The sequence below is a fragment of the Silene latifolia genome, chromosome 1 (assembly GCF_048544455.1).
Source record: "Silene latifolia isolate original U9 population chromosome 1, ASM4854445v1, whole genome shotgun sequence".
Lineage (NCBI taxonomy): Eukaryota > Viridiplantae > Streptophyta > Magnoliopsida > Caryophyllales > Caryophyllaceae > Silene > Silene latifolia.
The window spans coordinates 171369230-171396764 of record NC_133526.1 but is presented as its reverse complement, the minus strand read 5'-3'; the positions used below and the strand labels follow the sequence as shown (position 1 = coordinate 171396764).

At 35.7% G+C, this 27535-nt stretch overlaps 4 protein-coding genes across 4 annotated transcripts; 2 read left to right on the top strand and 2 right to left on the bottom strand.

Moving 5' to 3' along the window:
- The first annotated feature begins 640 nt into the window (after positions 1 to 640).
- Positions 641 to 3499, top strand: LOC141611625 (butanoate--CoA ligase AAE1-like). Its single transcript, XM_074430212.1, has 3 exons — positions 641 to 1006; positions 1518 to 2334; positions 2680 to 3499. The coding sequence occupies exons 1-3, from the start codon at positions 809 to 811 to the stop codon at positions 3330 to 3332; spliced, it is 1668 nt and encodes a 555-aa protein (XP_074286313.1). The 5' UTR covers positions 641 to 808; the 3' UTR covers positions 3333 to 3499.
- Positions 3500 to 3860: 361 nt separating this feature from the next.
- LOC141611634 (chaperone protein dnaJ A6, chloroplastic-like) lies at positions 3861 to 13505 on the bottom strand. The gene is made up of 8 exons (XM_074430223.1): positions 13306 to 13505; positions 12320 to 12464; positions 11357 to 11498; positions 11210 to 11267; positions 8006 to 8048; positions 5092 to 5140; positions 4859 to 4939; positions 3861 to 4754 (listed from the first exon to the last, which is right to left on the bottom strand). The coding sequence occupies exons 2-8, from the start codon at positions 12421 to 12423 to the stop codon at positions 3906 to 3908; spliced, it is 1326 nt and encodes a 441-aa protein (XP_074286324.1). The 5' UTR covers positions 12424 to 12464; positions 13306 to 13505; the 3' UTR covers positions 3861 to 3905.
- Positions 13506 to 15571: 2066 nt separating this feature from the next.
- Positions 15572 to 20264, bottom strand: LOC141587516 (uncharacterized; the record flags this gene model as incomplete). Its single annotated transcript, XM_074408997.1, has 5 exons — positions 15572 to 16177; positions 17327 to 17508; positions 18009 to 18080; positions 18171 to 18323; positions 18729 to 20264. Coding segments are annotated over 4 exons (1872 nt in total), but the record flags the coding sequence as incomplete, so codon positions are not given.
- Positions 20265 to 26451: 6187 nt separating this feature from the next.
- Positions 26452 to 27391, top strand: LOC141611619 (cyclin-J18-like). The gene has a single exon (XM_074430200.1). It carries the CDS (start codon positions 26524 to 26526, stop codon positions 27259 to 27261), a length of 738 nt encoding a protein of 245 aa, XP_074286301.1. The 5' UTR covers positions 26452 to 26523; the 3' UTR covers positions 27262 to 27391.
- The last annotated feature ends 144 nt before the right edge of the window (positions 27392 to 27535 follow it).

The following is a 27535-nucleotide window of genomic DNA, read 5'->3' as shown; positions in this document are numbered from 1 at the left end:
CTTGGACAAGAGTTTGTCATTCCCTCAATCTATTTGACCCGTTATATTATTTCAGATAGATATGTCTTCCTTAAACACGAATTTGTGCTTCTATAATGCAAGGGGGTAATATTGATGATGACCTTATGGGTCACAATGTTTCAAATACTGGAAAATGCATGCGGTATCCTTGAGGTTTGACATTTTTCCAAAATATCCTATTTTTTTTCAAGTCGTAGTTCTCGGAAAGATCAATTTGAAAAAAAAAATTGTCACTTTATGAGGTCATAAACACGAGTTATGGCCTCTTAAAGTTTCGATGATAAAAAAACTAGAGTATTTTAGACAAAATATCAAACTTCAGGACATCACATGCATTTTTCGTTTATAATGCTTATCAATTACTCTTATCATAATTACATGGTGGAAAATTAGTTAAACTTTGCTATATTCCCCTAAATCATTTATGTGCTTTTTCTGTTGTGGCCTTGTGGGTCCTCCACTTTCCACAAAAGACCATAATGCTGCCTTTATAGTTTGATTTGAGATAATGAAGTCGGAAATATACGACCTTACCTTGTGTGAATATTTTTGAGATGTGCTTTCGGATGATCTATAATAAAAATTGGGTCGAGAATTGTATTACTACACGACAACCAAGAACCAAAAAGCCACAAGTCTTGGTCTCCATTTGAAAACGAAACTACATTTGTGCCACTATTACCGCGAACCGCGATATATAGTGGGTGACTTCTTAACTTTCCTCCAAGTTCAGGATATATAGCTTATCTATAGTCATCAACTTGGTTCTCTAGTTGCGGTTGCAAAGATGGAAGGACTGGTACGTTGCTCAGCGAACTATGTGCCGCTCTCTCCAATCAGCTTCCTGGAGAGAGCAGCACTAGTGTATAGAGACCGACTGTCCGTCATCTATGGAAATGTTCATTATACTTGGGGACAGACTTTAGAAAGGTGTACTCAGCTTGCTTCTGCTCTTTCTCTCTTGGGTATCTCATCTGGAGATGTTGTGAGTACCCTTTTACCCTTTTTTATTATTTTTTTTTTTTTTTTTTTGGGTATCTCATTTGGAAATGCCACCCGAGGGTAACATGCTCGAAGTCTATTAGATATGGACTCAGGCCAAGAATGCTCCACAAGATTTTGCTCTTGGTGGCCTTTTTATTATTATTTTTTTCAATTCAATCAACTCACTAGCTCAGCTGGTAAAGTTGCGGTTCTGACTTTGGGATCTCAGTTCTTTTTTGCACTGTCCGGTGCAATCCGCTTCTAGACGGGTAGAACCATGAGGGCAATAGAACTTTCACGCACAAGTTTTTATGGTGCTACTTAGTCGAATAGCTTACTTTGTATCGATTGACACATTGTAAGTTATTTTTATCTTACTGTCCAAAACAAAATCGAGTGGAAAATATAAATGGGATGGAGAGGGAAGTAGGTATCGTTTTTTACTCCATCTGTCTTTTTTTTCAGTTTTTCTTGCCTGTATTTATGACTAATGGCCTTCGAATTACTTACAGGTCGCTGCATTCATTCCTAACATTCCGGCAATGTATGAGCTGCACTTTGCAGTTCCCATGGCTGGCGGAGTTTTATGCACCCTTAATATTCGTCATGACGCTGCCATGGTGTCAGTCTTGCTAAAACATTCCAACGCCAAACTCATTTTTGTTGATGCCCAGTTCTTTGAAGTAGTTCAAAAAGCAATCGGTATTATGTCCAAAGCCACTTCTAACCTTCCTCGAATCATCTTAGTTATCGATAAGCAGTCAGTTGGAGTTGGATACTCCATGCCTTCCTCAGTCAGCCTGGAATATGAGAGTCTTCTACAGACAGGAAAGTCCGACTTTGAAATTCAGAAACCAAAAGACGAGTTACAGCCCATTTCCTTAAATTACACTTCAGGGACAACCTCAACGCCAAAAGGGGTGATTTATAGCCACAGGGGTGCGTATTTGAACTCGCTAGCTACAGTCATGCTGATGGAGATGGGTTCCACAACGGTCTATTTGTGGACCAACCCCATGTTTCATTGCAATGGTTGGTGCCTGACGTGGGGCCTGGCAGCTCGAGGCGGCACAAACATATGCTTGAGAAATGTTACTGCAAATGGAATATTCAGTAACATTGCTGAGCACAAGGTAACGCACATGGGAGGTGCACCCACCGTGTTAAGCATGATGATAAATGCACGGGATGAACAGAAGAAGCCTCTTCCGGCAAAGGTAGCTGTTATGATTGGTGCAGCTCCGCCTCCTCCACAGGTGCTCTTTAAAATGGAAGAGATGGGTTTTGTGGCGATCCATGCTTATGGTCTGACCGAAACTTATGGACCAGGTATCAATGGCAGACACACACACATGACCCAAAAGTTTTCAGAAAATAATGAATTTGCATTCAGATTTCAGAGATTTCAGAAAAATAAATGACAGTATGGAATTTATAGTTTACAATAGACCTGACAAAACTAACACAATCTGAATAACTTGACCTGAAACCCGAAGTAGACTAAAACAGAATAATACAAAATGATTGCAAACCCAAATTGACCTAATCAAGTCGCTTAGAATTCGTAAAGGTTCCGAAAAGACATGAACTGACCTAATCGCTCTATTGGAAAGGTTCCAATGATGGATCTCAAAAGAACTCATTTTCTTGAATTTCGTTTACTGCTGCTATCAGGTACATTTTGTGCATTGAAGCCCGAGTGGAATGCCTTGCCTCCACATGAACAAGCAAAGATGAAGGCGCGACAAGGAGTCCACCATATCGGAATGGAGGAAGTTGATGTGAAGCATCCGGTCACCATGGAAAGTGCACCTTCCGATGGAAGAACAATGGGTGAGGTCATGTTTAGAGGCAACACTGTCATGAATGGATACTTGAATGATCTGAAGGCAACCCAGGAGGCTTTTCAGGGCGGATGGTTTCACACTGGAGATTTGGGAGTTAAACATCCCGATGGATATATCGAGTTAAAAGACCGTGCTAAGGACATAATAATATCTGGGGGAGAAAATATAAGCACAATTGAGGTTGAATCTGTAATATTTAATCACCCTGCTGTTGTAGATGCTGCTGTCGTGGGCCGCCCAGATGATCACTGGGGTGAGACAGTCTGTGCATTTATCGAGCTCAAGAGCGGTCATAGCCATGTTAGTGCTGAAGATATGATTACGTTTTGTAGAGATCATCTTCCTCGATATATGGTTCCTCGAACAGTTGTGTTCGAGAAGCTACCAAAGACTTCAACTGGGAAGACCCAGAAATTTGTTCTCAAGGAGAAAGCGAAGGCCATGGGGAGCCTTTCTCGTAGCAATGCCAGCAAACTTTGAAGGGGTTATAAAGCCTTCAACCAATGCTATTGATCAACTATTTACTCGGCCTCCGTCTCAGTCATTTATTTAACTATTCCATTTTTTGAATCTCATTTAGTTGTTTACCCTGCTATATTAGACATGTTTTTAATGGATAATTTAATCTTTCACATCCGTTATTATCCCCTTATCATCCAATAACGGTCACTATAGGCATATAGCTGCAACGAGGGCAACTTAAGGGAGCCTCACTCGGACAAAAAAAATACTTCAATGAAGATACTTTGATTCCAATTTTCAAACATAATAAAATCTTAAAACCACTTTACTAATTCGATTATTTATCTCGAGTAATCTACATTACTTTGATGTGAGGCAACTTAACAAAACACAAATTATTATGTAAGACGGTTTTAAATGTTCGTGTCAATACTGAATTATTTTCTTCTCAAGTTATCATATCAAAAAAAATCCCTTTCAAATGTTTGTACAATAAAATACATAGACCAAAATCACCTACGCAAAACTATCTCAGTCCCCTTTGCAACGAAATGGGGTATAAACCGCAACCGTCTTTCCGTCAATACAAGGCTATCTTTTACTGTTGGGCGCTTTTGCCTTATTTAAATTAGATAGCTCTTCAATGAGCTTCTTCTCTTCATCACTAAGTCTCTTCGGTATTTCTACCTGCACTCGTACCAGCTGATCGCCTCTTATGTTTGGTTTATTCAACATCGGCACACCTTTCTTTGCCATTACCAAAGTAGTCCCGGGTTGTGTACCGGGAGGTATCTTTAGGTCGACTGTCCCGTCGACTGTTGGGACCTTCATTGTGGTCCCAAGGATGGCATCGATATAAGACACCTTACACGAGTAAAGAATATTCGTGTCGTCCCTTTTTAAAACGGGATCGGGAATTACATCGATGACGACAAAAAGGTCACCGGAGGGCCCACCTTTCCTTCCGGCATTACCCTCGCCCTTTACTCTCAACCTGCTGCCTGCATCAACACCAGCAGGCACCTTCAGGTTGGTACGCTTTGATTTCTTAACTCTACCGTCGCCTCCACACGTGTTGCATGGTGTGAAGGTTTCCCCAGTTCCACCACACGCGGAGCAAGTAGAAACCTGTTGGAAAACACCAAGCGGGGTTCTAGCCGAAGAGACAACTTGACCTTGACCTCCACACGTGTTGCATTTTGTTGAATTGGTACCGGGTTTGGCGCCCGAGCCATTGCAAGTGCCACAACTCTCAAGTCGACTTACCTCAATAGTCTTCTCTACCCCGAAAATAGCTTCTTTGAAATTTAAGACCAGATTGTAAAGTTGGTCTTCACCTTCCGTGGCTCTGTTTCTTGAGCCTCTTCCTCCCATACCACCCATATTCATACCACCAAGGTCAAATATAGACTCGAATAGGTCAAATGGGTTGGAGAAATCCTGTTTGAATAATAGAACGTTGTGCCACGAACATTAAAACAACATAATCGAACCATTTCAAAAAGAGAGTGAAAAAGGAGAAAAAAGGCAAATTGACGACTTACTCCCATGCCAGGCCCAGATCCTTTTAATCCAGCCTCCCCAAATCTATCATATATGGACTTCTTCTCATCATCGGACAACACCTAAGGGAATCACACAGTTCTCAGCAAACTACGTCTATAAGCTCGTAAACAATAGGAATGACAGTAATCTGGGGCGGAGTATTAACACAACGAGGGATTAGGAAGACAAAGGCAAGTACAGCAAACTAAAACGGAAGAAAACATCACGATACCTCATAAGCATTACTAATCTCTTTGAATTTCTCTTCGGCTCCAGGCTCCCTACATAACAAGTGTAAGGGACAAATTAAAATTATAAACTATTAATTAAAAATTGAGGTTACATGGTGGTAATAAGCTCATTTTTTCATCATGATGACTAACAAAGGTAGCATGGAATGACCAACTCACTCCTGGTTGAGCAAAAAATCTTGGAAGCATATAATACTCGGAACAGTGTACCTACATTAATTGTGAGAGACCCGTATCCATCCCAGTACATACAAAGAAATCAAACCTCCCAAGGAAGTTATAAACTACCTCACAAGTCACACGATAATCCTAAAGCCGGGTGAAATTAAACTAGCAATTTCAACTGATCAACAGCAATTTTTAATCTGTTAATCACTTTTTTTTTCTGAAGTCGTCCAACTTCCTGACACAACTTTCATAGATGGTAAATCATGCAATACAAACGGAGGGAAGGAGCTACATACACGCGGAGTCCAACAATCAAGAACATCTATCTACAACCCATGAACGGTGACACTCATCCTCGTCACTTCCCAGACCTGTTCACAGCGACACTACTCACATCTCCAATTCCTCAAAATCATCCAAATACATGTCCCACTCTCCACCTTAACTCCTGCATTGAAAATCAATTTAAGCAACCTTCCACGGGCCCCAGTTCCCCGCATCTCCAGATTCTCCTCTCCCACGCCCACCATTTCATGACCCATCATCCTCGTCACCTCCATCTCCAACTAAATCTCACAAGCACAATGGATGATCAATACCAATTGCTTACAATCACTCTCAAAAACATGTAGACACTCACTCTCTCTCCTCTAACTATCATCTCCACCACATCCTTGTTACTTACGAAGAAGAATTGAGTCAGTTTGAATTATAGTTAAGCTAAATTTACATGGTTACTTTTGGTTTTGAGTTGCTTTTAAAGTATGACTCAATTAGTTTTGACTTTCGGTGATATTAAAAAAATCTGGTCGCATGAAGAGGGAAAGTAATAGGGAGGAGTGGTAGTGGCAAAGAAGGGAACAAATGGCCTCATGAAAGCGGTCACTATACTAGAGGGCAAGACATGACAGCGACTTAAGATTCGTTCACACACGCGCAAACGAGCACCGGCCTCATTCGGGTAGGAGATCAGTGAAATACCGACAACTTCATGGTAGTAGCGTGTGTGGTAGTTAAGACTTCGCTCCTTCTCCCTTACAGTATGACGCTACATTTACCATATTTTGGGGGATTTCTTTTTGTTCTAATGTGATTTACGCGGTTATAAAAGAGCTTTATTTAGGACTACTTTATATCGCAATACTGAATCATACACCAATAACCAACCATAACTCCCCCTCATGAATCATGACTCACCGCCACAATCCGACGATTACACCACTCTTAATGCTAACGCAACATACACAATAAATCAGAGGAAGCTTTTAGTTGGTGTTATCAAAAATGACAAAGCACAAGGTAGCCAAATCCAAATGCATGTGTCTTGTACTGGCAACAACAACAACAACAACAACATCAGAGCCTTAATCCCAAAATGATTTGGGGTCGGCTGACATGAATCATCCTTTCGAACCGTCCATGGGTGAACGCACGCCTCAAAATGCGAATAAAAAAGGGAAGATGAAAAACAAAAAGGGAGAACGAAAATGTAATGGGAAGTCAAGCTGAACTTCGGGGTTTTAAAATCGAATTCCGTCTTTCTTTTATAAAAACTCAAAATTTAAATCGAGAGAAAAGATTAAAACGATTTTTAAAAACCGAAATAGAGTTTAATCAATATTTATCATCAATTATTAGGCTTAAGAAGTAAAAAATTAAATTTAACATGAAAATGACGACTCAGCGTCGGAGAGTTGACTTTTTTTTAGTCGGAAGTGAAATTCTGGCAGTCTTTTGCAAAAAGAAGAAATGAAAGGTAGTTGAAAGCCAAAAATAAAATGAAAGGTAGTTGTTCACAAATGACCCTAAATAAAAGGTAGTTTCTGACAAAAAAATCCTAAAATAAATTGCTTAATGGTATGTTTGGGAACTTAGAATTAGAATTGAATTCTATACTTGAGAATTTCAATATGTTTGGGAACTTAGAGAAAGTGCAATGGGAGGTTTTTGTCTGGGTTTGTCAACAAGAACTTTTAGAATAAAATTCTTCCCATTGCAAGAGTCATTGGGTTTGTTAAAATAAGTACTTGGTTCTTATTTAAGAACCAAGTTCTTAATATATATTAAGGGTTTTTTGTCAAAAACTACCTTATATTTAGGGGTATTTGTAAAAAAACTACTTTATATTATTTTTCTTGTCAAAAACTACCCTAGATTTGACTCGCCCAATTCCAATTCCACTTCCATTTTCCCAAAAATCATTGAAAAATTGAAATTTGGAATTGAATTCAACGTGATCTCCAAATGGGTTATGAGATTGAATTTGGAGTTGAATTAGAACATTCAAAATTCTACAATCAAAATTATGAAAATAAAAATTCATCGTTTCCAAACGTTAACTAATTCAAAACTTACGAAACAAGTCTTAAAGTCAAAATGTTTTTAACAATCGTCTGCTCGTGTCAAAATCCACTTCCATGTAACCTAGATCCCAACTCCTAAGGACCAGCACAATTTCCTCATTTAAGATCTCTCTGATTCTAAACAAACGATGCTGTCCGTAAACATGTTCGATTTAAACAAAATCAAATTTAGTGTAATCTAGGTCCAAAATATCATAGTGTCATACTAAAACATAAAACAAGCAAAGATAGAACAGCATCAAACATAGGAGACCATGGATACATGCCTTCTACTGTCGCAAGACTCACAACCTTATGCATCAAATAATTAAAAAATAAAGTGTTTCATTGAAGTGGAAGTAGAGGAAGTGAGAAGCAAACTTACTTATTTACATCAGGATGGTAACTCCTTGCAAGTTTCCTGTAAGCTGTAACAGAAATAACACTGTATTCATATAGAAGCAAATGCTTTCCTAATATCAAGCAAATAAATAAAAGGGTTATTTGACAAGAATAATCCAAACTATGAGTGGTCTTCTTAGAATAATCCCAACTACATTTAATCTCAGAATAAGCCGTACTATTAACTTCATCTTCTCAAACTAAGCTCGGTAACCTATTACCTATTAATCAGGTCACAAGTTTTTGGAAAAAAAAAGCAAAAAAAAAATTAAAATAATTAAATCCAATACTCCCTGACTCCTCCATTATTACCTTCACCAATACATTTGCAGGACTACATCCACCTCACTCCAACCTCCTCTAAACTCCATTCCTCATTCCATTCCTCTTCTTTGTGTACCAAAAAAAAAAATTCCATTCCTCTTCTTTTAGCTCTGCGTTTTTGTCCCCTCTCCGTCGCCACTCCAACAACACAATGAACAACATCAAACCATCAACAAATCTCCTCTCTTTTTCCCTATTTCCTTTCAAACCCCAATTTCAATTCGTTATCCTTTCAAACACCTATATCCTTTCAAACCCCAGTATCTATTGTCGTTATTGAGGTAATTAAACGGGTGTAATCATCATCAATCATGGATTCTAGGTTCCATATGTTGTTGATTTGGGGAAGACCATGGTGGTGGGACTGAAAGGGGATCCAACACTCCAACTGTGGCCTAAAGTAAGTTGCTACAAGAGTCTTTTTAAACAGATATTCTCTATATAGAGAGATTTGGGGGTGGGAGATTTGGTTAGGGGGGTTAAAATAAAGGAGAGTTTAGGAAGGTTTGTCATTGAAGAAGAGGGTGACCCTGATTTTCTTCAGTAATAAACCTGATTTTTGAGAGTACGATCTGGGTTCACCCATAATAAACTCCGATTAGTCCGCTCCGCTCCGGTCTGCTAAGCTTCCCAATCCTTGGTGGTGAACGTTGGTGAAGTAATGGTGGTGTAAATGGCTGATGAAGGGTGTAGGTGGTTGGCTGGGTTGAGTATACTGGTGGTTGGCGATGGGATTGTTATGAAGGAGGAGGAAGGAAGTTTAAATTAAAAAAAAAAAAAAAAAAAAAATCACCGGTTGATTTACCTGTGTTTAGGTAAAACATGACCTAAGTGCACTATGGGTAAATGAAGGCAATAGCATGGTTTATTTTAGGTTAAAATGTAGTTCGGATTATTTTGAGAAGGTGGGTAATAGTATGGATTATTCCCATCAATTAACCCTAAATAAAATACAAGCATATAACATGTTGATAACAGTAACATAATGTACTGGAATACTGAAGCAGCTCTATACTTCTATTAGATTGAATTATTTTCAAAAACAAACAAATAATATGGGTACGGAAGATGGCAGGCGACAGATTTTAGGTCACCAAGATTCCACTGACTACATACACAAATCATAGCATTCATCAGATCAATCAAGCCATTCCTTTATATGTTTTCCATCCACGTTCTTTATGCAAAAAATTCAAAAAAATCCAGGAACGCGGCATAAAATCCAATCTTTTCAGCAAATCTGTGTTAGACTGTTAACATCACTCCCAAATTATGGCCACGCTAAACGAACACTCAAGTTCCACTCTGCTACCTACACAACTAGCAGTCTAGCAGCACCATCAACGACTGACAGATATCAACCCAAAGTCTCAAACAAGAAGAGTAGTTGAAATAATAGTTGTAACGCTTAAATGGTAACCAATATTAAGATTAAGCAAAAGTATTGACAGTTGTGAGTCATGCCTCCATAATCCCGGCCCTCCCTCCACATCAAGAAACAGACAGAATGAAATCAACATAAAATGTGTGTTGAATATCAGTGACCAAGTTCAGCCATACTGGTTTTCGGTATCCAAGGTGTACTTAAAGTCTGTAACAGGCCAGAGTATCAGACTACAGATAATACCACAATGATGAAATACAAACTCTTGAGGTTGAGAGAGCACATATCACCACAAGCGCCTTAAACAAGCAGCCAACCACTGAACCTAAACCTTCACTCCTCTCAAGCACTTCTCGAACTACATATTTCATAACTTAGCCATTTCAACATTTCATCTCGTCAATGGAAGAAAAATCCTGTTTCCAGTAGCCAACACGTTTGATATCGATGTAGAAATTTTACTACCAGCAAATAAAAAATTTATTAAAAAAATCAAATCATCCTACCACCCTTTGATTTTATCGTAACAACCTTTACTGATATCACTACCAAATTTGAAAAATAAAACCATTCACCTGCACAGTTATTACAGAAGTCCTACCACTTTCACTTCGCCACGGATAATTTACATCACTGTTAAAAAACTTATTTTATTTTAGAAACTTAACATAGATTTTATGGCTCCACCTTTGACAGCATCCACTTCGGGGTGTGAGGACCACTAAATATGCTAGAACGGAGTATTTACCAAATTTCATCACCCTATATTAGGCTTAAAACTCATTAAATCCTCAAGACCCACAATCCCTCACAAGAGGATACTAGATTCTGGATTAAAAATCCCGAAATGCCTTAATACTGCTACATACCGAATCAACGATGGCCAAATTACCTTGACTAAGAAACTTACTTATATTTTATGGCTCTAACTTTGAGCCTCTGACAGCATCCACTGCGGACACAAAAAATGCTACAACAGAGTACCTACCAAATTACATGACCCAATATAAGACTAAAGAGTCCTCAAGATTCACTCTTACAAGAGGACACCACATTCTGGTGCAATAAATCCCGAACCATCTTACTTGTACACCTACGTACTTGATCAATGAAGACCCTAATATGTGTTGAGTCTTGGACAAGGTGACATCCATAATCCATATATGTTGGTTTTGTTTGCTCACTGGCACATGCAAAAACCAATTGCAAGAAAAGATAAAATTTTGAAAGGTTTCCTCCTGTTCGTTCTAGTAGTTATTCAGAATCTTTTGATATCGTAAAAGTCAATTTCTGAAATTAGATAGCCCTACCATTCAAACGTACTTTGTACAAGTTTCACCCCAACTAAAAATTTGCAACCAAAATCATTGCAAAATCTAGGGAAGCATGGTTAAAAGTTAATGAGGAATACGTCAGCCAGCTTCTCTAAGTTCAAATATGCTCGTTTAGCAAAAAGAAGGAAAGAAAGCTACAACTCACCACTTTTTATTTCTGATTTGCTGGCATTTTTAGATACTCCAAGTACAGAGTAATAGTCCTGTACGATAATAAAATATTAACACATGTAGAAGGACAAAAATATTTAACCAAATAAAAAGAAGACTTATTTAAAAAGGAGTTACTCACTGATTCAGCCCTAACAATGAAACGGCCACCCTTTTTATTGCATTGACTTCGAGCAGAACTCAAATTAAACAACAAACGCACTGGTTCAGGAGAGAAGATGCTCGAACTCAATGATTGCATCGCTCTTATTTTTCTTGGACCACTGCAGCCATAAGTACAATGCAGCCAAAGTGTCACATTTAAACACAGAAAATTAAATGACCAACAGGAAGAAAATCAATATGCTAGGTGAACACAGGAGAGCAACTCAACATCGCATGGATGAGAGAAGACTATATATGCTTACCCAGTCATTATCCCTAACAAAATAAAGATGTGAGATAAACTCCTTACAGATAAGTAGTGGATAAACGGAGTTATGTTGTTAACAACCATTTGCAGAGCCCTTAATGCACTGGGCCAATAGTTGCCTAATTCAATACAAATATGTAGTATTCGATTCAGGATACGCTCTAAAGAGTTGAGCAAATCCGATAACCCAACTAGTTTATTGGGGTCATAATTTTACTAATTGTTGTTGTTGTAATAACAAATGGAGTGGTCTCAAAAAAGCAATCATGTGACCCCATCTCGTTTAAGTAAATGTGAAGTTGTGTTAGTCCTAAAACTTCTGAGTTGGGCTTCAAGTTCAGCTAACATTCTGACATACAGCAGCAAAAGAAACAAGGTAAAGGTGAGAGAAAAGAAAAGCCAATTGAACGTGCATGTAACTTAGCCCTCGGGTGCAACTCATGCCCCCGACAATTGCACCTCCAAACTGCCCAGGGATGTTTGAAATAATCTAGCTAACACCTGATTGTTCCTCACAGCAAGACATGCTACTCAAATCAAATCAGTCAACTATCATTAAGTCACATTAGTGAACACAGGGTTGCTAGCACCAGAATTTTGAAAAGTGACCAAAATTGGGTGTAACAGAAAATGTATTTTGAATACTTTGAATACCGTGAACACATTTCTTACCTATAATGAACAGCCGATATTTTGTTCAAAGAATTTTTTGGCACGGATAGGGTGCAAACACCCCATTGAGCTGCCCATGTAGTTCCACAAGGTGAGATGGCCATTAAATCCCACCTACAATCAACACAACTTCTTCTCCGAAATCCTACAAATTGACAATGCAATTTGCCGGTTAGGAATTAGGATTATTGCACATACCGTAAGTTCACATAACGCTCATTTAGTGGCAGAGCAAGAAGGCTAGCAAATGTTAAACCACACCCAGGAAACGAAAAATATAAACTTCAGCCAGAATTTTTGAACTTTTACCAAACTACCCTACTACTCCCTCCTTTTATTTACCTTCTGTATTCTTTGTTAATGGTATTTTAATCAAAGGTAAGCAAATGATTGTTCTAGTACATTACTAGTTCGCGCTAAGAAGTAAGAATATCCAATCTATGTATAACCTAAATCCCCATTAATCCCATTTATATGTATAACCCCCTATCTTCAAATCACCACTAATCCCATATATCTAGACTATGAAAATTAGGGTTTATATTGCTAGTACACCCCTTAAAATACCCAAAACTTACACTACTACATTAATAGTTCGCCTCTAAAAATATCCAATCTATGTTTAGTCCCCTATCTTCAAATCGCCACTAAACCGATTTATCTAAACTATGACAATTAGGGTTTATATGACTAATTCGCCCCTTAAAATATCAAAAATTACACTATTAATCCCCCCATCCCATTCATTTGTTTATCTATGATTAAAGAACCTGCGCAAAGAATAAAAAAGGTAAACAAATGAACAGGACCCCTTGGAGTACATTACTAGTTCGCCCCTTAAAATATCGAACCCAGGCTCAACAAAATTGAGTACGCAAATTAAGGCAAATAAAGGGGAACAAAATAAAAGCGAAAGTAATAATTAGAAGACAAAATTAGATAAAAAAAAAAAAAAAGAAGTAAGCAAGATTAGTAAAGAGTTATACCGGAAATGGATATACAAAAGGGCGGGTAGACGGTGGCGGAATGGGGATTACCGGCGAGTGCCGGTGGATGAGAGCGAGAGGAGGTTTAAGGGAGGGATATGATATGAGAATGGTAGGAGAATGGAGAAATAGAGCGTGAGGTTGTGAGAAGATGAACTAGGGGAAGGCACTAAATTGTTACCCAACCTATGTGTCTACTTGACTGCCTTCACTTTACTTTATTTGTCTATTTACTACTAGTAGTTGTGTACTTGTGTTTATGGGAGGGCCTTGATGGGTCTTTCCAGAAATTTTGATGGCTATGTCCTTTTTTTAGTTATAACCTAGGTTGCACCAAAACGGATACGGATACGGGTACGTGACACGGTATTCCATGAAATTTAGGACACGGGACACGGAATTTAAATTTAATTTTATAAATTCAATTATTATTCCATGCATGTCATATTGTCAATATAATTAAATAATCAATAAAAATGAATAAGAATTAATGGGGTGTGAAAATGTCATGTGAAATGAAATTGAATGTTCTAAGCTACCTTTTTAATTAGATAGTATAGATTTCATGCAATGTTATTGATAACTGAGTATGTCATCTTCCTGAAATTTCAATACAAACACAAAAACAATAACTAAATAACATTATTACTATTAATAAATTCAAAACATAATAAGGATAAAAAGCGAAAGAATTCATTTTATTATCTATGTATGTATACTTTACCTACCAACTGTTTGAATGAAAATTAGGATTGTTATAATAGTTATATAGGAAACTTTTTGTTATTAATTATTGATTAATTATTTAATTTAAACAATTTATTCGAGGGAAGAGGAACGATTTTGTGAATTAAAAGGGAGATAAAAAAAATTATGATAATTACAAATTATAATGATGGTGAGAGTAAACCAAAAAACCATCCTATTAAATAAAAGAAATTAAAGGTGAAATAAATAAGTAGATTAGTAACCAAATTTATGAGAGGAAAATAAAGAGTTTGTATTAATTTATTTTTTGTGTTTGCAATTGATTTTTTTTAATTTTTTTGTACTTATAACCATGTGACAGTTTTAAAGATAACTCTTTAATACATAATCTAGATTTTTATAATATTGTATAAATAAATAATCAAGTAATCAATATAGATGAATTAGTATTTACCAATAAAAAATCGACATGTGGATTAAAATTAAATGTTTTAAGTAGCCTTTTAACTATATTGTGTAGGTACAATTTTTTTTTTTCAACTTCATTTATTCTTCTTCGTTCTTAATTTCATGTATTCGGTTTTTTAATTTCAAATATATATAATACTACTCCATATGAAATATCTTGAAATTATTAACTTATAATTAATGCATATTTTTATATTGTAGTTTTTTTTTTTGAGTTACTTAAGTTTAAGGCTAATGGAATATGGATGAATTTGTAAAGAAAATAAATGAATTAAATTAATGCAATATAATAATAAATTGATAATCCATGTCATATTAGTTTGCCAAGTCACATTGTTTTTGCATACGTGGCTTTTTTTTCATCCCATGTGGCATTGTCTACGTGGCTTTTTTTAGGTTAACCTTTTAATAATGTTTTATAGATAGATAGTGGTTTCAACTTTCGGGTTTAGTTCAGATATTGAGTTGACTCAGTTGAGTACTGTTTTATCGAGAATTTGAGGTTGTAAATTTCATCGTGGTGGGTTTGTATGTCCCGTGAGATTTATTGTCGGGTTCGACTTATGCTCCAACCATTTTGTTCGTTATTATTCCCTCCTTGATCTAAATTGCGCCACATTAATTATCCTATTTCTAAATTAAGTTAGAAAATTGTGTACACAATCGAATATCACTTCTTTATATTTAGTTACAATTTTATCTTTCTCGACAATATTATTCTCATTTCTTAATCTAAGAGGTAAAGTTGTTATTTTATCATTCTATAAAATTTTCAAAATAAAATGTGACCGATAAAAGTGTAACGAATAGAGGATAATGCTCTAAAATGATTCGAGTATCCAGAAGCAAATTCATCAACGGCAACTGCAGCTTCACAAATAGTAGGGCATGTACTTTGAGTTTGATGACTCATCCTAACACCTAATGTAGAAGTGAGTAGAACAATTGTTCAATCTTTGGTCTTCACCTTTGTTTCCAAATGTGTGTATAGAGAATCATCTACACTCTAGAAGGTTCTAAATTTGGCAGAATCCGGTACAGAGACGAGCAAATGACTCTTTATCAGTTACAGAATTACAAGGACTGGACTTTTCAATCCTTCATCCCATTTACATTCTTTTTCAACTTTTCGACTGTCAATTTTGATCACTATTTCCCACAATATACAGTACAGACTACAGAGTAGTTGGTTACATACTCGACATTGAACTTCTACATATATTTTGAAAATCAATAATTTAATGGTAAAAGTTGGAAGTACAAAATACACTGTAAATAGGATGGAGGCTGTACAATATCTTCAACTCTCAGGTTTTATGAGTCTGTATCGGTTACTTGGCATTGCTCCTGAGCAGACTAGCAAAACTGACCGTCTCCAGATTACCTAGCCTCAGGCTCATAGTATTTTAAGCTGCAGCAACAAAAAGTTTCTCTACGTCGGTTATGAATTATTAATCATCACTCCGTGAAGTCTACTCCCTTCAGCAAAGTACAGCAACGTGAAACGGATATAGTAGACACGGGACAGAAGGGCCAATATGAAATTTGGTCAGTAACTTTCAGGGGCTTTTATTAGCCTGGTCATAGTGTGCATGGTGCACGCTAATGTACATCAAAAGCTGGAGGAGGAAGGCAGTCTTGCAGCAAAGCTTGATATGACACGATGATTACAACTTAACAAGTCAATAACGAATCCCTGGTCCAAAAGAATTTGGGGTTAGCTAATATGAACCATACTATAGAATCATGGAAAAGAAACACGCCTTACAAGGCTAGAGATCTAAAACGGCACATGAATAGCTACATTCTTTTTTTTTTTTTTGAGATAACAGTATCTTTTTCCTTCCAAATCTTGTTATATTCGAAGGATTTTAATTTGTCGTGTAGGAGAGAAACTGAATCCCTCCAAATCACTCAAATCTAACTTGTTAACCAAACAAGAGAGTAAGAGACAGTGAGACACTATCCCCTAATTTTCTCTCCAAATCCCACCACTCAAACAGAGTAAGACTATTAAAAACCTGTTGTACAGCAGCTAACAGAAATCAGCTATTCTGTATAGTTCTAAAACAATTACCATCCAAGTGCAGATGCACAGTAAATAATTGAAGGAATAGTAGCTCCTACTAAACGTCTAAAGTAGACAGCTCACGTATAATTCAGGGAAAATAAAGAAAGCATGCATGCATCTATTATGAGCAATTATCGTATGCTACACCAATCACTCATCCAAAAGTAGAAGTATCAAGCTCAAAAACTGACGATGGAACAAGACATATTATTGTATAATCCAATGTGTTCAGCCTCAGTTTGTCATAGTTACACTGCCACATCTGCCAGAGTGCCAGTTATAGAATGGAAAGACAGCATGTGCATAGACCTTATACATCCCAATATAAGGGATAGCCGATGGGGGTACAAATCCTTTATTTGGTTTATTGGTTAGCAAATTAGGTTAGAGCGATTTGGAGACGGGGGAACCTCATACAAGAATTGAAAGTTGAAACCCCTACAACATAGGAAAAGCTTGCAGAGCTGGGGGAAAACTCCATTGCCTCCCCTCACCTTCCCTCCCCCTCCCCTCTCCTTCCCTCCTTTATATGTATCAACAAAGGGTTATGTCCAACACTCCGATTCCAACCACGTGGGAAGTTAACTTTTCATCCTCTGCGTAGAAGCTTGGATAGATGGATCAGAGACAGAAGAGATATCTACAGATGTACAGTTTCCAAAATGAATGGCCTATGACATACTTGCAATGTTAAAGTTAGTTTACTTTAAACTAGGTCTAGGCCAACTAATGGAACAATCCTCGGAGACTATGTAGAAGTATGAGAAGACAAACCCTGTCAAAATAGCAGAGAAGCTCATTGTCATCTTATATCATCAGCTTTGGACGAAGGTAATTCGCAAAGGCTAAGATTTCAACATTCGCTTCATGTATTTCAGAGCAGATCGCAGCATTGACCTAGCTTTTCTATCAGGACTGCACCCAGACGAAAGCATTTCTTCGTAAACAGCAGGGACCTGAGGTTATAAAGGTTAAGTATTTAGTAAGAAAAACTTCATTCGATATATATGCAAAATATAGTGAAAACAAAACTTCATTAATGCAACCATTCCGCGCACTCCATCTTGTTACCAAGAGTCTCGAAATAAATAAATAAAAATCTTCAGCTGCGTTTGTTTTAAGCATAATATTATTAATTAAAAAAAATGCCTCATACATCCGTGCCAAATAATACCCTACCCTCCCCTCAAAACTTTCACAAACAGGCGAAAAGAGGAGTGAAGAAACCAGGCAATATTATTTACTTAGCCAAGCAGGCTCCTTATACCACTTTCACATGTAGCTAGAGACGTAATTTCTTTATTGTTAGCCGCAATTTTTAAACATAATCCTAGATAAACAGGGAAACACAAACCAGGAGAAGAACATAAAGCACAGGATTAGTGAGCCAAAAAATAAACAGAAAATGACATAAAGGAATATAGGTTATTTGCACAATAGATGCATAAATACATACCTCATCAAACTTGTCAACACGAATTAAAGCCTTCATAAGGGTTGTATATGTAACCACATCTGGTTTCAAGTCCTGCATATAGTCAATCCAATGACTTAGCTGCTGCATTGAGATATTGACGTAACATAAACAGCAGTGAATCAATCCAACAATGTAGCTTACATTTTCCTTTATATACTGTAAGACAGAAAATGCTTCTGCATCTCTTCTATCTTCACCAAATGCATTAATCAATGAATTAAGCGCTAAAATACTCGGCTTCAGGTCATCTGCTCTCATGAGTCTGAATGCATTTAATGCCTGATCCGATAAACCCTGCAAATGACCAATTATTAGATGATATTTGCTCAGCTTCCAGCATAGAACCAATTATTATCTCTCAAGTACACTTAAGACCAAGGGAATCATGTGGCTCACAGGGTACGTAGACGCTTTTGGTCTGCAAATCCCCCATACTCCTCCATATACCGTAGTACTCTGTATGTTTCTTTTTTTTTTTTTTTGGAAATGTGACGACCCTCAAATTACCTGATATAAACTAATGCATAAACCCAAACAATTCAATGCACTTGCGTAGACTACAACGCTGCATTTGAAGTGTCAGCAAATCAACTCACGGATTTCTTCACATTTGATCAAGAATAAACATATTAAAACGATGTACAGTATGATGTAAACAAAAGGATCAAGGAAAATTTGCAGTAAACATATGAAAAGTACCCTTTGCGCATAGGCATTGATCAAGGCATTGTACATGGCCTCTGAAGGTTTCAAACCACGAGCCTTCATGTCCTCCAAACACTCAACCGCATCATTAAATCTCCCCGATTTCCCATACATATCAATAAGAGTCGTATATGTCACGACATTAGCAAACAATCCCTGACCCTTCATTTTTGCCAACAACACCTTAACCTCATCCCACTTCTCCTGCTCACCGTAACAATTAATCATAATATTATACGTCGTTATACAAGGCATACAACCACTCTCTTGCATCTCCTTGAACAACTCCTCGGCCCTATCGTGCCTTCCACACTTAAAATGACAACTAATCAACGTATTCCACGTACAATTATCCGGCTCAATCCCATCCAACCTCATCCTCTCAAACGTATCCATAGCATGATCAAGACAATTATGTTTCCCAAACGCGTCAATCATAACATTATAAAAATACCTATCAGGCTTAACCCCACAACTCCTCATCTCCTTCAACACCTGAAACGCCTTCTGCCAATCCCCTTTATCGCGATAACTAGCCAAAATCCTACTAAACACGAAAGAAGTCGGTCCCACATTACTTTCCTCCATCTCCTTCAACAAAATCCTAGCACTCTCCCACCTCCCAGCATTGGTATACACATCAATCAAAAAACTATAAGTATGCTCATCAGGCAACACCCCAAACCTCTCCATCTCCTCAACAATCGCCTCAGCATCCTTCAACATTCCCGCCTTCACATACGCCTTCAAAACCGCGTTATAAGCTCTAGTCCTAGGCTTCATCCCACCTTCCTTCAACTCCTCAAACAACCCTTCAGCCTCCTCAAACCTTCCTAAATTCCCTAACGAAGTAATAACCGACACCAACGTCGCCGTCTTAGCACTCAACCCATTCCCTTGCATAACAGAAAGAAAATACAACGCCCTATCGACATCCCCAGCTTTCGCAAACCCGACAATAATATCATTAAACAACTGTGCATCAAGCTCAATTCCATCATCCTCAATCTCGCTATACACTTTAGATAACACGGAGGTGTCACAGTTATTAGTCCTAGCAATTGATTGAAAAATTAAACTGTAATTAACATGATCAGGCGGGAAACCGTCTTGACGCATTTTAGTGAGCAAATGTAGGGCTTTATCGAGGTCATCATTGCGCGCGCAGGCCGCGATAAGCGCGTTGTAAGTGAAAGGCGAGAGGGGTTGGTGGTGGGAGAGGAGGAATGCTTCGTAAAGGCGGTCGGAGGAGCCTAAGGCGTTGATTAGGATGGAGTAGAGGAGATTGTAGGAGTAGCAGAGGCTGTGGCGTTGGAGGAATGAGACGAGTGCGTAAGCGAGAGCGAAATCGGATGAGGAGGAGGAGGAGGAGGAGATGAGGGATTTGAGGAGGGAGTGCCAATGGTGGGAAGGGAGGGAGCGGTAGGTGTTGGCGAGAGTGAGTTCGGTTGAGGTGAGGGGGGAGTTGGGGGGTGTGGTGGTTAGGTGGGTTAGGAGTGGGGTGAAGTCGATGTGGTGGCGTGTGGTGGTTGTTGTGGTGGGGTCAGGGGAGGTGGGGGTGGAGGACGAGTAGGAGGGAAAGGAAGGGGAAGGAGGGAAGTGACGGCGTTGGGAGAGGGAGAGGGAGGGGGAGGAGGAGAAGGAGAGGGGGTGGTGGTGGTGGTGGTGGTGGTTGTGGAGAGAAGGGAGTGGAGGAGAAAGAAGGAAGCAGTTCATGATAGAAGAGCGGAAGGAGAATTGGAGATGATGTGGAGACTGCTCGGCTAATGTTCATTTTGCTGCAACTGGATATTATTTCCAGAATTTCAATATCATGATTCACGATTCAGTTGAGTTTAATTCAGTTCAGTTTTGCTTTTATTGGCCGGATAGAAGAGTTTGAATTGAATTGAGCTGAATTGAATGAAATTGAACTGAACGGAATTCAAATGAGTTGAATTTAAGTTTAAAAGAGTCCCCATACTAATTTAAAAGCGTCTTAACTTAAGACGGCTCTTACCATCGACTAAAATTTAAAATAATGTATGAAATAAGAAGAGACTAGTTGGAAAGCCCGTGCGATGCACGGGGCTCCCATTAGAATTATCTGTAAAAATATACTCTTAAGTTTGATTAAAAAAAAGTCCAACAATGAATCATTAATGAAAAAAAATTGTAGTTGGTGTACGTAGTTGTCTAGTTAATCACCGATAAATTATCAGTACTTTTAGCAGAAAAGTTTTGTCCTTCATAGGTATAACATCAAGAGTACGTATTTAACTTTTTCATTGTCACATGCACATCCGGTTTTAGTTAAATACAAAATACTATGTCCATAACACATGCTGCAGCACACCATAATGAACCCTTAATAACGAAGACATGCCTTAAGAGTTTTACAAATTATTTTCACCAACAACAACTAAGCAATACATAATGATGTTACGTAAAACAACAGGTGTCATAATTATATAAATTTAGTGTATTCAGAGAAAATTCTAGATCTCTAACAATATAATTCTACCTTGACTATCTACATACAACTAAGAGTATTTAATCCTTATAAACTTCTCGCAAAATCAATCCAAACTAAATTCTAATATAATTAGTAGTCTAAACAATAATCAGTCAAAAATATATGTGATTCTATTACATAAAATGCAAGGGGCACCTAGTAGTATCATATTTGACAATATCGTTTAATAGTTTATGGCATCAACAAAATCGTTGGGTTAACAAATTAGTATTTTAGGGCATCGCTGAAAACGGTGTATGTTACCATGGTCTGGCATAACCGGCATAGTCCTCTTACGGAGTTAATGTTCCTCAACAACATAACTGACACGCCACACCTGGTACTGTGATAGAGCTTACCATTATGAGTTATATTTAAAAATGTATTGTGTATGCTCCCCTCCCTTCTTAAACATCTTCCACCTTTCTTCTTAAGGGGCCAAACTTTTATAAATTTGACCACTAAAGTGTCAAAAATCATGGTCAAACTACCGCATTGACAACTGTGTAAAAGCAATACAAAAGATAATTGAGAAGAGAATCAAGTACATTTAGTGTGAGAAATTCCTAAAAGATAATGAATTTTGCTCCTTATGGGTGTGTTTGGATAGCAAAAGTGGAAGGGAAAGGGAGGGAAGGGAAGGGGAGGTGTGTTTGGATACAATTTCCTTCCAAATCTTGCCTATTGTAGAGAGATTTTGATTTGCCTTAGAGGAGGGAAAATGGATCCCTTCAAATCCCCCCCCCCCCTTTTATTTCCCTCCACCCTTTTTTGATATCCAAACAAGGGATTTTAAATCTCATACTCTCCCTCCCTTTCTTTTCCCTCCAAATCCCTCAATCCAAACACACCCTAAGTCTAACCCTACTAAAGTATTCTGCCAAGTCTTGCATAACGAAAACTAAAATTACATGCTCCCTAATTGTCATAATTTCTGTCGTGGGTAAAAAGTTTCCAAACTATAACCGACTCAACTTGTGGAGATCTTTACTCGTTTATTCTATAACTTTTTCAAATAATTCTCATAATATTTTTACCCATGTCTAACACTCATGGTTGTCATCATTTAAAATTCAGTTTGAGTCTAAAACTTTATTTATTTTCGCTGCACCCAAGACAAATGCGACATAATTGGACACTTGTGATAGATTTTCCCTTTTTATCAAATTTGCTTCTTATTGTAGAGCTAACAATTTTTTTTTCTCATGTAAAAAGCTAACGTTTATTTATTTTGAACCAATTGCTTATTATCTTGTTCCTCGTGATTATTATAAAGTATATTTGTAATTTGTGTTATAATGTCTAATTGCTAATATTTATTCTGAACCAATAGTTATTTATTCTATCAATCAAGTTTATAAAATTAAAAGGAACTTGAGATCAACTCCTAATAATAGGCTAAAAAGCAAGTAAACATGGGCAGACATAAATAAGAAATTAATTTTACATGAGTAAGGTCGGGAGATTATGAGAAATCTCATATTTAAGCTCTGTTTCTAAGAAATAAGCTTAAGCTTATTTGACCAAAATTTCATTTATCTTAATTTCTTATAAGTATTTGGTAGATAAATTATTTACCAAAATAAGAGTAGCTTGTGAGTAATAAGTTACTTGTTTCTTATTTTTAATCCTTCAATTTAAAATATTAAATATGGAGTTCTTACTAAGGCCCTGTTCTTTTGGACTGAAATTGTCTCAATCAATGGAGCCGAATCGAATCAATTGAATCAATGAATCAATCAATGAACTGATTCAATCAATCTGAACTAATCAATCAATCAATCAATCAATCAAAAAATAATAATAAAAAGATAATAATAATAATAATAATAATAATAATAATAATAATAATAATAATAATAAATATTATAATAAAAATAAATATTATAATAAAAATAAATATTATAATAAAAATAATACCAATAATAATAATAAATATTATTATAATATTATTCATTAATAATAATAATATATTAATATAATCTAATAATAATAATTTAATAAGATATATAAAAAATAAATATAGTAATATATTAATAAATATAGTAATAATAATAATATATTAGTAATATAAATGATAACATTATTAATAATAATATACTATATTAATAATAATAACTAAAAAATAAATATAATAATAATAATAATAATAGGTTTAATATAATAACTTATTAATATAATAATATTAAATATAATAATAATAATAAATATGTGATTAATAATATTAATAATAATGAGTATATTAATAAAATAATAAATATAATATTATAACTTATCAATATAATAATATTAAATATATTATCAATAATATTAATAATAATGAATATATTAATAAAATAATAAATATAATATAATAATAATAATAATAATGATAATAATAATGATAATAATAATAATAATAATAATAATAATAAATATATTAAATATAAATATAATAATATAAACAATACGAATTAATTATTAATAAATATAATAGTAATATAATAAATATAAAAATAATATAATAAAAATAATAAAAATAATAATAATAATAATAATAATAATAACAATAGTAAATACATTATAAAAAATAATAATAATAATAATAATAATAATAATAATATCAATAAGAATAATAATAGTAATGTTGAAATAAACTAATATGAACTCAATCGAATCGAATCGAGTTGAATCGAATCAATCGAATCAATGGAGTGAATCAATCGAATCAATCAACTTATTAGAACTGAAATTAAGTCCAAAAAAACAGGGCCTAAGTCCTTTTATGTCATTTTACTAAAAACTAACTACCTTTCGGCTAGTTTTCCAAACACTTTTTATTTAATTAGTTAACTTATCAACTCCTACTTTTCAGTTACCTTTTAAGATATTTTTTTTAGCTTTCAGTTAACTTTTCAATTTTACGATGACTAATGAAATCTGAGATATAGTATATGAATAAGTACTTTGTATGTTATTAATATACCATATAATTAGTTACATTGTGTATTTAGAGTACCACTTACTATTATTCTTTTAATCTTTCCAAATTTCCATGAGTCTAACACTCAAACTCTAAATGGTTAAAAACTGTTTCGATTTTCTGCATTGTAATTAATTTTTTTGTTCTCCGTGTTTAAGTTAAGAAGAATTGTGCATTAAGTAAAATTTTATCCTTGCAATATGAATCTAAGAAGAAATCAATATTATGTAATGGTTAGATTACAATTGATCATCAGTTCATCATATATGAATAATACTATGAGTTGCTGCAAGCTTTAAGTTGTTCAAACCACAAAATTTTACTTCGGTTATTCTTGGTTTTGTTCCTCTACGATCTAATGATCTACACATTCTTATTTAGTATAAATTAATGAAACAAAATAGTACACTCAAACTCGATCAATAGTTTACACTTTCCTATTTAAGGTGAATAAGTCAAATACTTTACACTTTTCTTTTCTAGTAAATAAACAAACTCATGTGGGTGGGGACCATTTTATTTCCTCCTCATTTCGTGTTTCTTTTGTTTTTTTAATAATTATAAACTCATTCCTCTTTTTTTTTTTTTTTTTTTTTTTTTGTGACGAGGGGTTGAATCCCCCCGGGCACATGCAATACCCTGCAAACCACGTGTGCCATGTAAGACATCCTTTAGAAATCTATTAGGATAATTTCCCGCATCATTCCTCTTTCATTACCTTAATAATCGCGTATAAAGTAATTATAAACTATTGACCGGGAGGGAGGGAGTAACGTATATAGATCAGTGAATTATTTTATATGTATTGATCACTTGAATGCATGTGTATCGAGGCATGTATGATTTATATACACACTCCAATAATTATTTTGTGATTATATTTTGATGAAGTAACCGTAGTTTATACTTCGTGTAACTACGAACTACATCATTTTACCATAACACTTTAATCAAATAAATTCATTATTTATCCATCAGCTTCTTGAATTTTGATGCGGGAATACAAACTACAAATGTATGACACCATAAGTGTGAGAAAAATAAAAATGATAACTTGGCCTATTATAATTGTTTGTTATCTGTTTGATAATTGTAATCTACTTATATTAGGATAATTTTACTAAAATATATTTGATCTACTTATATTAGGATAATTTTATTAAATTTTGTTTTTAAATATTAAGAAATCTATTAGGATAATTTTAGTAAATTTGTTTCAAAATCTACTATTGTTAGGATTTCTAAAAAAGTTGGACTCTCTAATATCGCTTGAAAAGTTTCTGCTTTATATATATGTATTGATTGATTATGAGAGATCTTGAGTTAAGACCATTTTAAGTAAAGATCAATTACCTTTTTTTTTGCTTGTCACACACTCACACTCCTGAAATTTGTCATGTTAAAGACTTACGGTGTATGAAAATAGCGATAAAATGAAAATGATTCGATTAAAAAATAGTGAATAAAGATCATTAATATTCCTTTGATTAGCAAAATTTACAAGTTAATTTTAGTAGATGAGAATAGAAATGTTATTTATTTAATTTAATTATGAATAAATACACAATTCACCATTTTTAATTGTTATATTTAGAAAGGGTCGATCATTTTAGGATCACAAAAAAATATGACAATTAAGGTTAAACAGAGCAAGTAACATAAACAAAATTTGATAAATTATTCCCAATTATAACACACTCGTAGTTTTATTTAACTTATTCCACTAGTATTTCAACACATTTTACCCCCTCCGTCTCAATAGATTCTTTACATTTGTTTTATCATATCTGTTAAAGCGCATTTTACACCATCAATATCTTTCATTTTACATTGAAAAAAATTATAAAAAATTGATATTCTTATTGTATTTACAACGACGAATCAAATAAGATCCCAAATAACTATATTTTCTCTTATAGGGTTGTAAATAATGTTCAAAAGGAAATGTAAAAAATATGTTGAAACGGAGGGAGTACTCTTTTAGAGACAACGGATAACCCGAGAAAAAAGGATTATACATCGGATGTATTACATCAGACTCCATATATATTTGAGTTTTTGTGTATTTTTTTCGAGCTTTATAAAGTTTAAAAGTTACATGTTAGTTTTTTAACGTCAAAACTCAAATTTTTCTGAGCTTATATGTAATGTTTTTGAGTTATATTGTAATTTTTTTAGTTTTAGATTGAAAAGAATAAACTCAAAAACTTTATAATAAAACTCATAATTTTTAAAATAAAATTTAAAAACTTTATTGCCAAATCTAAACCCACTACCCGGGAAGCCGAGAACTACAACAGCTATTTGGCGGGAAAGAGTAATACCAACCTCAGATGAGAGATAAAGTGATGAAGACCACCAACGGCATCCTATCTCCGACATCGCTTCGCCGTCGCGAAGCGGTGGCGTTCCTTATCGAAACCGCTGCGAAGCTCGAAGCTCCACCGATCATCAAATACTCAGCCCTCACTCTCTTCGCGCACCGCTTTTTCCCATATATCTCAACACCTTCCTCCTCTCTACAACACCGCCATTTTCTCCTCCAAAATCCACTCAATTGCGCCACTTTACAGCTTTTCGCTCTCATATCTCTCTTGATTTCCTCCAAAAGTCACGGATATCGTCAATTACGTCTCAAATCCCTAAAATCAATCGGCGATGATCGCATTAAAGACCAGCATTACACCAAAACTGATTACCTAGACGCCGAGATATTGTTCCTCCAATGCGTTAATTTCGATATCGGAACGATGAAGAATTCGGTGTTTGTGAGGGTGGAGGAGTTGCTGGTGAGATTCAAGGAGGTGGCTAAGATTGCGGAGATGGTGAGGGTTGAGGTGTGTATTGATGTCATGGATGTATTGTATGAAAGCGAGGTGATTTCGAGGTTGTTTGTGGAGGCACCAGTGTGTCTGGCGGCAGCAGTTGTGGCAGCTTCGTTCGTGATGACGGTGCCGAAGCGAAGTTGTGAGTTTCCGTTGGTGTCTTGGTTGAGATTTGCGACTGGTTGTAGTGAGGATGATGTTCTTTGGATTGTTGAACTCATCCTGGAGCATATTGTAAAGTGTTAGCTGAAATGTGAATACGGGTCCGATTCATTTTGTATTTTGGGTCGTATTCGTGTTGGGTTTATATATTACTGCCGTACTGGTTTAATGTTACATGTGCACATTCGAGTTGAATACAAATGCATACTAAACATGATAAATTCCTTGTCGAGAAAAGTTCATTCCATTCAATTGTTCATTACAATTATTCTTTTACTACAAGTTTAACATCACGGAGAAAAACAAGTTGCATTTTATTACTCCCTCCGTCCCGCTATACTTTGATTTTGGCACAAAG

Excerpts from the sequence above, each read along its gene's own strand:
- LOC141611634 (XM_074430223.1), bottom strand. The coding sequence starts at position 12,423 with ATGGCCATCTCACCTTGTGGAACTACATGGGCAGCTCAATGGGGTGTT. Across the intron at positions 11,499-12,319 it reads ATATCGGCTGTTCATTATAG|TGGTCCAAGAAAAATAAGAG; the intron begins GTAAGAAATGTG and ends TTATGGCTGCAG. Across the intron at positions 8,049-11,209 it reads CAAATCAGAAATAAAAAGTG|CTTACAGGAAACTTGCAAGG; the intron begins GTGAGTTGTAGC and ends TTTCTGTTACAG.
- LOC141611619 (XM_074430200.1), top strand. The coding sequence starts at position 26,524 with ATGAGAGATAAAGTGATGAAGACCACCAACGGCATCCTATCTCCGACA.
- LOC141611625 (XM_074430212.1), top strand. The coding sequence starts at position 809 with ATGGAAGGACTGGTACGTTGCTCAGCGAACTATGTGCCGCTCTCTCCA. Across the intron at positions 1,007-1,517 it reads GTATCTCATCTGGAGATGTT|GTCGCTGCATTCATTCCTAA; the intron begins GTGAGTACCCTT and ends AATTACTTACAG. Across the intron at positions 2,335-2,679 it reads GACCGAAACTTATGGACCAG|GTACATTTTGTGCATTGAAG; the intron begins GTATCAATGGCA and ends TGCTGCTATCAG.